We start from the raw sequence: 10,937 nt of genomic DNA on the forward strand, positions 1-10,937 counted from the left end.
CCGGGGACAACACGGAGGACGTGTCCTGGGCCGGAGGTGTTTCTGCTCGTTGTTGTCTGAAGTTACCCAGAGCTGAAAGTAAATCTATCTGGTGTTTGATGAGATGTAGAGGGCTACCTTTAAAAAAAAGAAAAAGGCTGAAACCCGACTGAACATTTTTTAGTTTTCTTTTTACTTCCGTGTTTATTCTTTCCCGGTACTTTCTCGGTCCGTTGCCTGCAGATCAGCTGTTGAGATTAACGTAAAGGTCCAGAGGAGAAAAAGCTGCAGCTCGTCATCAGCAGAGAGGAGCTTCAGGCGGCCGTGGCCTACATCTGTCACTGTCCAAATCAATAGAGACGATAGAAGAAGAAGTCAATCCTCTGCTCAGACCGGTGACGCTGCGTGAGGATTGGCTGCTCCTGCAGGCCCTGCCCCCCTCCCGTCCCCTGTGATGACAGGAGGAACAGATAAATAACACCAGACACCTCTGCCTGCCTCCATCTGCACCAGGTTGAGACACTCATCCCGCCTTCCTCCTCTTCTCTCTGCAGGAGTTCTGGGAAACTTTTTCTCCCTGTTATTTCCCGCCTTTTCACCGGACCTCAAAGCACCATCAGAAAACCCGACAGAGAGCTGAGCGTGTAAACGCAGCACCTCTGTCGTTTTTTTGGTCGGATTCATCAGATTTCGGAGGCGGTGCTGCCCCAGGTCTGAAGTTTGTCTCTGGGGCTGTTGAAGCGGATCTGGGATCAGGTTCAGGATGGAGCTGAAGGACTTCTGTCTGACTGGCGACTATCACTTCCTCGGCCCGCAGCGGTGAGAAACTCGCTCTCGCTCATTCTTTACTCATTTATTTGTTTATTTTGATTTACACTATATCTATTAAAGACCAACGTGAGACGTGAAACAGGACACACACAAAGACAGAAGACAAAACGCCCCCCTGGGTTAAAAGATACAGCATAGTAGAGGGGAAACTGGTTCGGTCACACAAGTCAGATAAACAGGTCACAGCAAACAATATATGAAAGTTTAAAAAAAAAAGCCAGAAGACAAATAAACCCGTTCCAAGAGACCACGTGTGCAGCTCAGGAGGCCCCTTCGCCACGAAACTAAAAATAACACGGATCAAACGCAGTCGGTCGATGAATTGGTGAATAAAGTCCAACCGTAGGTGATGCGGCTGATCAATAAGACAAGCAATAAGCAGGAGATCTGCAGGTCTTCAAAAGTCTTCTAAACCACTGACTTCACTTCCCTCACAGGTATAAAAAGTCTTGGATTTCATGTACAAAGCTCTTAAATGTCGGGAACATTAGTTATGAAATGTTTCTGTTTGTGATTTTAGCCATAAACTGTCTGACCTTGTGTAAAACACCTGGACCTTTAAACGGACGGGTTTTCGTTACTCCTTCATCCATCCATCCATTTTCTGCTGCGGCTCGTCCAGGTCCGGGTCGGGTTTAAAGATTCTATTAGAATTTTTGATACTGACAAAAGTGGGACACAAATGTCAGTAAATTCATGCGCTTGGTGAATAATTCTAGGCCTGATCAGCCCTGCTGGTTTTCATTGATATCTTAATCTTAAACTACATCCTATGAGGTAAAAAAGCTCTAAAAAAGTCCTAAATTTAACTTGGTGAACCTGCAGAAACCTGAATAAATATGAAACGAAACCTTAGAAATGACGCCGCAAGCACAACCCGGGAAACGGCACAGAAATGCCGGACCTCCTCTGTAACTCGGTATTTTCACTGAGTGGCTCTGCTACTTTTACTCGAGTAAAGAATCCGAATTCGTCTTCCACCGCTGATTAAACATCCAACAGCATCAAGCGAGACGCAGGCCACAAACCTCTGACAGGAAAGCCTGAAAAGCTTCCCGAGGTGAAACGACCTCGAGAAAGACGGCGCGGACCCCGTGACGCTCGTACCGGGAAACAATCCTCGTATAAACACACGTCCAGACATTTCCTCTGCTCAATTGTCATAGTAACGGCGGAGAACGACGAGAACTTTCCCTCCTAGGAGAACATTGAAGGACAGATCCACGGTTTTTCAACTGACGTGGTCGTTCCTCCCGTGCACGGCGAGGACAGGACAAACCTTGACCTTTGACAGTGTCTGACTCAGACTCCTGAGGCCTGGCGTCGGCCCCGGGACTCGTCTTTTAATCGATGTCTCCTCAGATTTCCCTCCATCGCTGCAGATTGAGCTGTGACTGTTAAATCTCACACTCCTCTTCCTCCTCAGCCTCCTGGACTCCTCCTCCTCATCCTCCTCCTCCTGCTCTCACGGTGATGAAGCTCGGTCTCCGGCCTCCTTCCTCCACTCCTCCCTGGCCGCACGCCGCCTCAGCCCCGCCCAGACCTTTTTCCTCTCCCCCCTCCCCTCCCTCCTCTCCCTCCTCCTCCTCCTCCTCCTCTCCTCCTCTCTCTCTGCTGAGCTGAGCCGAGCCGCGCGGAGGATCCAGTTCCCAGGAGAGAGAGTTCGGCGAGGCGGAAGTGTCGGGCGCCGCCCGGCCCCCGAGGCCTCGAGTGCACAGAGACTCGCCACTCACACAGAAGGTTTTTCTTTTTTTCTTTGAATCTCCTTCCTCCACTCTCCCCCCTGGCGCCCGCCGCCCCCCCCTCAGCCCGTCACTTTTCGCCCCCCGCCCCCCCCCCTCCTCCTCCTCCTCCTCCTCCTCCTCCTCCTCCTCCTCCTCCTGCGGCCTCTTCTGTGGGCGCCCGGCCGCCCCCGTCCAGTTCAGATCCAGTTCCAGGGGGTGTGCGAGGCGCCGCGCGCCGGTGTTTCAGTGCTCGTTTCAGTCTTCAGTCTAGTTTCGAGAACTTTTTTTTTTTTTTTTCTTTTTTTTTTTTTTTTGAATCATCATATTTTCTCACGTGAGATCAAATCTGTCATAATTTGGTGTGAAAGAAGCTTTTAGAGTCCAGATCCAGATGGAGCTGCTTTTAGCTACGTCAGAGACAGGGAGAGAGTTTAGTCCACTGTTTCCCAACCTGGGGGTCGGGCCCCTCCGGAGGGTCGCCAGGTGAACCTGAGGGGGTCGTCACATGATTCACGGGAGAGGACAGAAGGAGAAACACTGACCTGGTTTCGGTTTTTGTTTTGTGTAGTATTTGATCATTAGAACAGTTTAAAGGGGAAAAATCTCTTGGGTGGAAGTGAAAACAACGGACGCATCTGCAACGGTCTCGTCTTGTCGGGGGTCACACGTTTAAAACCGTGGTAAAGATTAGACCGGTGGTTACCAATGTGTTGTATTTCAGAAGATCAAGTTGTGGAAATAAAAAGTGGAAATAAAAAGAAAATCTAAGTGGAGCAGCCGGTAGACGAGGTTCAGCAGAACCACGAGAACAATGTAACGCGAGTGCAAACGAAATAAGTGCAGCTTCAGTCCTGTTACCCCTGAGGAGGGGTAGCGGGATGCTACCCCTCCTCGCACGGTGGCGGGAGGGGTAGCATCCCGCCACCGCTGCCCCCTCCTCAGCGCCATGCCTCTGAAGCGGATCAGGTCGGCGCGGAGGCTTCACTGTGTTTTCCGTCCGCAGGTCGACTCCATCCTGAGGGGCGACTACCGGACCCCGATGGGAGCGGCGGGGCCCAAGAGGCTCTGCCTGGTGTGTGGAGACTTTGCGTCCGGTTACCACTACGGCGTGGCGTCCTGCGAGGCCTGCAAGGCCTTCTTCAAGAGGACCATCCAAGGTGAGAACGACTCTGTGTGTGTGTTTAATTAATAAGTGAATCAAGAGGCAGATCCGATCGGTGCATTGACTAGTGTGTGAAATCGTCAGCTGCTTCTATCTCACTTCAGCTGGATTCAGATCAGCTAATGGCCTCCCAGGGTTCAGACGATTGATTGGTCGGTTGGTCGCGTCTCATCAGTTCAGTCATCCGCGCTTGTCGAGTACGTTTTTCACGGAGCTACGGAAGCAGAGAGAGGCCATAACCAAAACCTGAAAACCTAGTTATGAAAATAGTGAAATTCAACCACCACTGAATTTGCAGCATTTACATATTTTCACCTTCTGATTTCTCCTACAACTGAAACTTCATTTCAAGTTTCGTCTTTTCAAAAACTCAACGGATCAGAAAATCGTTCCGTTCCAGTTGCTCAAACTCAGACTCAGACTCAAAGTTTTATTCTCCACATCAGATAACGACTACTGTCAGATAGCGTCCAGGTTGAGATCACTGATGGGTAATAACGCCGATTTCCCTAGAGGCACTTTGACGTCTGTTGTTGTATTGATTTGAATTTCAGTTTTTCGCCTGATTTCCCCGCGGGAACCTTGACCCGATGTACTTTACAGCTCCGCCTCCTTCATGTGAACAGACTCTGGGTCCGTAAACCCAGAGTTAACCCGGTCAGTGCAGAACCGGCCTCCAGCCGCTCCGTTTTGTTCCTGTCACTGCTCCGCGGTTTCCCATTAGCAGGACCGTGGCGTTCGAGCCCCGGTTAACACTTGCAGCGGCCGCGATGGGAGGAGGGCGGCGGCGGCGGCGTGGGGGGCGTCTGGACAGACTGTCTATAGATTTGTGTGAGAGTGGACAGGATGACAACATGGACAGAGAGAACGGAAAGTCAAACGCAAGCAGGGTCAAACTGAGACGACGCGTTTTGATCGAAATAATATTTATATCATCGGAAAGTACTGCACATTTCAAGGCCGTATTTTTATCGCTCATTAATGACGTATTTGTCTAAATAAAGTTACTTGTGGTTACCAAGGCAACATCGAGTACAGCTGTCCGGTGATGAACGAGTGCGAGATCACCAAGCGGAGGAGGAAATCCTGCCAGGCCTGCCGCTTCCAGAAGTGTCTCCAGGCCGGGATGATGAGGGAGGGTACGTCACGTCAGTCAGGGACACGTCCCACTTAAGATTTCTTAATGGAAAGTGAGAGACACAGAGACACAAAACGGCCACGAAAAAGGACTCGACGAGAGACCGACCGAGCAGAAAGAAAAAGTAAATGACAAGAGACGGACTCCAAACGACTACAGACCAAAATGACTAAAACGAGACTCGACGAGAGACAAGACAGACAGAAAGAGACTTCAAATGACCACAAAGGACGGGGGAAGCAGGATTAGCTGAACATTAAACAGCCTCTCTGTGGTTCAGGTGTCCGTATGGACCGGGTGAGAGGAGGACGGCAGAAGTACAAGAGGCGGGCGGAGACCGGGCTGAGTTCATACACCAGAGGCCCGTACTGTCAGTCCGCCAGCAGCAGTGAGTTCACACGCTCCGAATCCAGCTCCTCGCTCCATCCAGTCCCGGGATTTTCTTTAACCCCTGCCCGTCTTTCAGGAAACAAGGTGATTTCCCATCTGCTGCTGACGGAGCCCGCCCCGCTGGCCGCCACTCAGGACGATTCCACCAACGACAGCAGCCTGCGGACCCTGCTGACCCTCTGTGACCTCCTGAACAGGGAGCTGCTGGTCCTGATCGGCTGGGCCAAACAGATCCCAGGTACACACTGCAGACCGCGTTCACTCCGGTCTCGTGGCGGGAGGTGGTTCAGTAAACATCCTCCTCAGCCTGCTCTTCCACGCGAGCGTGTTACCCAGAATTCAGACTAGGATGGAAGCTGAAAGGCCGAGGGAAAAGAGATTCTCCTTGTTTTACTCGGGACAATCAGGCCAACTTCACATCTTCACTCTCAATTTGACTTTACGTTTCCATCGATCTGTCCTTTTAGTATTGGATTCTATTTGGAATCTTTTCCTTTCGTTTGGTTGAAACCTTCAGTTTCACTATCTACCGCTTCCTCTTGTAATTTTAATTTTGGGTAAATTTATCCTCCGTACGCACCCGAGTGACGCCTGCTCTGCCCCGCCCCTCCCAGGCTTCTCCGGGCTCTCGTTGGTCGATCAGATGTCGCTGCTGCAGAGCGGTTGGATGGAGGCGCTGCTTGTGGGCGTGGCCTGGCGTTCGCAGGGCGTGGCGGGGGAAGAGGTCGCGTTCGCCGGGAACCTGCGGCTCGGCGCGGGTCAGTGTCAAGCCGCGGGATTGGCCGACCTGTACGAGGCGCTGCGTCACCTGACGGCGAAATACCAGGCGATGGACCTGAGCCCCGAGGAGGTGGTGACGCTGAAGGCCATGGCGCTCGCTAATTCTGGTACACACACACACACACACACACACACACACACACACTATTTCCTGCCTGCTTCGGTGCTTTAAAGAGCTGAGGGACAAAGTGGTGACAGTATTTTACAATTACAGCTTTAGGAGCTGGAGGGCCCGGGGGGGGGGGGGTTATTTGCCCCCCCCCGTAGATCTGCCCCTGACAAACAGAAACAGCATGAAATCTGATATTGATTTACAATTAGAAGACAAGAGAAGTTGGGGGGGGGTGAATGGAGGGGAGGTCTGACTTTATTGATCCCAGTGGAGTGGTTATTGATATTGATCAGCGGCTGGGGGCTGAAGCTTTGCAGTATTGATTGGCTCTAGAGACGTACTTTTTGTTTAGAAACAGGAGGCTGCGATTGTTTTATTTATTTTTCTTTGGGGGGGTTTTGTTTAATTCTTATAATCAACAATTCCTATGTGCAGAATGAAACCAGCAGCGTGTCGGTCCGTCTCTCAACGCCTTCCCTCCTCCGTCTGTGGCCCGTCGGTTCCCGCCGAAGACGTGAATCTTTACACCTCACAAATATTTAGTTTCTTCTTTTGAAAAATGGCTCAGTCATTTTCCTGAAACGGCCGCTCGCTGCAGTTTTTATTAAACAAATAAAAACTGCGTGCATTTGTTGGGGACTATTTTCAGCGGCGGATTAATCCACATCTGGTGCTGTAGTGAGTATTTGTGGCAGCAGGGTGGTGTGTGTGTGTGTGTGTGTGTGTGTGTGTGTGTGTGTGTGTGTGTGTTGATGGAGATGAAGGAACATGTCCCCCAGAGCAACAGTGAGACTCACCAGTGTGTTTTTAATGGAGCTCTGTGGCTCAGAGGAACCAGATACACACACACAGCTCTGGTTGGTTCAGTGGGGAATGCTAGCATTGCTAAGGATGCTAACAGTGGAGCGACTGTATGTAATAAAGACCCCTGTTGAAGCAGTGCATGATGGGTAAGTGGTTGGTCCTTCCAGCTGAAGTCTGGTCAGTCTCCCACTGTCTGAGCCTCGGATCAATAAACTTTATTGATAGACTCGGTTCTGGATCTATAAACTTAACTGTCAGCCGGAGGACACAGACAGTGTGTGTGTGTGTGTGTGTGTGTGTGTGTGTGTGTGTGTGTGTGTGTGTGTGTGTGTGTGTGTGTGTTGTATTTCAGCCTGATGTGTGTCTCGGTTTCTCTGCTCAGCCCATTAACAGTCGGAACATCAATATTTCACACAATAGAAGAGGATGCTCGTCTGTGTGTGTGTGTGAGTGTGTGTGTGTGTGTGTGTGTGTGTGTGTCATGCAAACACCCACTGACCGACCTTGACCTTTTTTTTTTTATCTCCCACTTGACTGTCTCCCGACCCCTCCCCGTCCCTGTCCCCCGGTTCATCAGGTGCAGCTGTACGGTCCAGTAAAGCTCGTGTTGCCCGTTGCTGTAGAAACGATACAGAGGTGGAAATGAGTTAGTTACGACGTAAACACACATCTGTACGAAGACGCTGGCAGACGCGCCTTTCGGTCCAAAGTGCCGTCGGACTGACGGACTCGGACCTGTTTGACTTCCCTTCATGGCTTATTTCTTTTTTCCCTCCTCTTTGGTTTATAGGTAGACGTAATATTACGTTGTAAAGTAACTGAGTACATTCGCTCCACTACCGTACTTGAGTACAATTTTTAAGCACTTCTACCCGAGTATTTCCGTCTGCTGCTTCTTTGTACTTTTTACTCCACTGCATTAATTTGACAACCAGTTATTTTTTTAATTAAGATTCTACATTTAAAACCCGTAGAAGAAGCTTGTAGAGTAAAAAGTCTTGTTAGAGATTAAACCAGACGTTTTCCAACCTTTTTGCCTCAAGAACTAAAGAACATAAAGAACAATGTCTAAAGCCGTTTTCTCACGCGAACAGTGGAGAATCAGGTCTGGTCATTGTGCAGAGTTGCCTTTTCACACGTGTCAGGGGCGGCGCCCGCTCGCTCGCCGTGAATTCTCCGACAATGACCCGCTCCGTTCACACATCGGCTCAGTCGGACATCACACGTACCGTGTGCCGGGGGAGCTGACAGGGTAAAGTCTGTTTAGCGTCCGGTCCAACTGATTCAGACATGTGCGTTCTCACCTACAGCTCCTCCGGTCAATGTCTACATCAGTTCAGGGCTGCAGTGCGTGTGTTTAAGGACAATGGCTAATGTCTGAGTTGTTGTCAGTTCCAGCAAAGAGAAATTTGCCTTTTAAACTTCTCACATGGTTTCATTTAAATAGTTGCTCGAGGCCCAGAGAGAAAAAACGCGGCAACGTTTCACAAAAAGCGAAATTAAAACAAATTCGTGTCTGAGTTTCTTTCGCACCACGTGAATCATCTGACGACCCCCTCAGGTTTATCTGGTGACCCTCTGGAGGGGCCCGACCCCCGGGTTGGGAACCAGTGGACTGAACTCTCTCCCCGTCTCTGACGGAGCTGCTCCAGGTGGAGCTGCTTTTAACTACAACAGCAAAACGCTGCTGAAGCCTCCGTGACTCAGGATCAATGATCTGGTCACAGGAGACAGAATTTGAACTTAGTATCCTGCAACTTTGACTTAAAGCACAGACTGTGACTTCAAAAATATTCATACTAACGTTAAATTTCCGTGCGTATTTTCTTATTTTCTGGCAGAAACGAGCTTCCATTGATTTGCATTTGGAACAACTGGTTTCATCGGTAACAATGCATCGTATTTTATAAACACACGTTTATGACATCGAATCTCAAGCTGAAAAATAACCAGGAACTACACATGTAGTGGGGTAGAAGTATAAAGCTACGTTAAATGGAAATAATCTGGGCTCGCATCTAACTATTGATTTCATTGTTGATTAATCTATTGATTACTGTCTTGATTAATTATTTGGTCATTAATTGTAAAAAAAAAAAAATCATTCATACACACATTTCATACATTTCAAGGGGATGTTTTTAAATCACTTGTTTTATTCGAGCAACAGTTTCTCTGATCAACTAATCAGCTCTAAACCGCCCAAGAAAAACGCTGTTGCCCGAAAACTGTGCTCGAGTGTAAATGTACTTACTGACGTCCTCTCTCCGTCTCTCCCGTCCGTCAGACGCGGAGCCGGTGGACTGTCCGGACTCGGTGCAGAGGTTTCAGGACGGGCTCCACGAGGCCCTGCAGGAGTACGAGTCGTCCCGCGGAGAGCGGCACCGGGCGGGCCGGCTGCTGATGAGCCTCCCCCTGCTGCGCCAGACCGCCGACCGAGCCGCGCAGGCCTTCCTGCGCCTGCACCGCCACCGCCGCATCCCCCTCCACAAACTGCTGCTGGAGATGCTCGACGCCAAGGCCTGAGGGTTTCCCGTCTGTCGTCGCTCTGGGACCAAATCCAGCTCCGCGTCCGCTGAGGCTTATCAACACGGGAGTGAATGAGACTTGAACCGCGCTGCAGAAAGTTAATCCGTCCCACTCCACATTTAGTTGCCTGTTTCTTATCTGTTCGGGGAAAGATACATTTTCTTCAGGTCATAATGTGATGCAGGACTCGTGAGAACTCTCTACCTGGCTTCACGATTTAAAACAAAACTTTTCTCTTTGGCAGAAGCGATCTGCCGTAAAACTATGCAGCGCAGCTTCTGTTCTGCTGGAGATGAGCGCTTCGTCGGTTCTCTCACGAACGACTGCCGACAGTATTTTAGAGTTTGGCTCGGAGAGGGACGAGCCCCCAGATCGAATCCTGAGCCTCTTACTGACTCTACAGGCGGCTGCAAAGAAACTACACCAAAACTGTGACGACTCAGTTGCTGACAGGCCTGAACATGGCCGACCCTTAAACTAAAGGGAACACAGCTCACGTTTCCTTAAGTCCCTCGTCCAGAAGAACTTTTTACCTGACTGAAAAGTGAAGCCCTGAAATCATCGTAGACCACGTTACCAGTGAATGAACAAATACACGTGCGCTCGAATGGCCACAGATCATCATGGGATCATCCTCACCAGCTGCTGGTCTTCATAAAGAAACAGAGGTGTTAGTATTATTCGTAAACGTGTCATGAAAACGACGTTTGTTCTGAGGTCACATTTAGGACATTTTAGGTTTTAATGCTCGTGATTCGCGGTTGGAAGATGGGGACTGACTGACCGGGCTGGAGTGAAAACCTGCGACCCCACGTCTTAGTAGAGCTAGACGACGCTATGCCTCTGGTTCTGGAGCAGCTAGTCACTGGCTTAGCCGCAGATGAAGACACAGTTTAGTCCATTCCTGACGCTTAGATCTGGTTTTTGGAAACGATTCTGACTGTTTTACTCTCACGATGTGAATGTGACAGCAGCTGGTCCCTGGGTGAAGACGGACACCAACAAAGAAAGCACAGCTGGAATCAGACCTTTTTCGGTGTGAACTGTTCTCTGAGTGTTTGAGTGTGCGGTGGTTTACCTTAAAGGTGAGCTGGTTACCGTAGCAACCCCCAGGGGTGAGGACTGCGGAGCCGACTGTCGTGGACTTTGATTTTGTCGGACTCAGCTTTTCAAAGACATTTTCTATCGGCTGCCGATTAGTTTTGCTGTTGACTAGTGTGAATGTAGAGTTGAAGAAACGCTTTTGGAATAAAACACGACTCTTCCGTCACATCTTCGCGAGTCTGTTATTTTATAAAGAGACTGTTAGAAAAGCTGTTTGGTTAGAGACACGGTTACAAACAAACAACCTGACGCATCTCTCGCAGCTTTAGCTGGACACATTAAAAACCTCCTCAGCGCTGACCTGCGATCAGCTGCAACGACTGTTTCACCGCATTCGCTACGAGCTGGAGGAAAATTTTAATATTAAATATTACGGCTCGCTTA

At 49.7% G+C, this 10,937-nt stretch overlaps 1 protein-coding gene across 1 annotated transcript; it reads left to right on the plus strand.

Moving 5' to 3' along the window:
• The first annotated feature begins 3,573 nt into the window (after positions 1–3,573).
• Positions 3,574–10,897, plus strand: esrrd (estrogen-related receptor delta). Its single transcript, XM_040130912.1, has 6 exons — positions 3,574–3,691; positions 4,719–4,835; positions 5,115–5,180; positions 5,265–5,462; positions 5,839–6,111; positions 9,208–10,897. The coding sequence occupies exons 1-6, from the start codon at positions 3,574–3,576 to the stop codon at positions 9,444–9,446; spliced, it is 1,011 nt and encodes a 336-aa protein (XP_039986846.1). The 3' UTR covers positions 9,447–10,897.
• The last annotated feature ends 40 nt before the right edge of the window (positions 10,898–10,937 follow it).

Source organism: Xiphias gladius, chromosome 7, assembly GCF_016859285.1.
Source record: "Xiphias gladius isolate SHS-SW01 ecotype Sanya breed wild chromosome 7, ASM1685928v1, whole genome shotgun sequence".
NCBI lineage: Eukaryota > Metazoa > Chordata > Actinopteri > Istiophoriformes > Xiphiidae > Xiphias > Xiphias gladius.

What these genes read in the sequence shown, in the direction of transcription:
- esrrd (XM_040130912.1), top strand. Translation starts at nt 3,574, where the DNA reads ATGGGAGCGGCGGGGCCCAAGAGGCTCTGCCTGGTGTGTGGAGACTTT. An exon ending in GCGGGCGGAGACCGGGCTGA is followed by an intron (nt 5,181 to 5,264) that starts GTTCATACACCA and finishes CGCTCCATCCAG; the next exon opens with TCCCGGGATTTTCTTTAACC. An exon ending in CTGGGCCAAACAGATCCCAG is followed by an intron (nt 5,463 to 5,838) that starts GTACACACTGCA and finishes CGCCCCTCCCAG; the next exon opens with GCTTCTCCGGGCTCTCGTTG.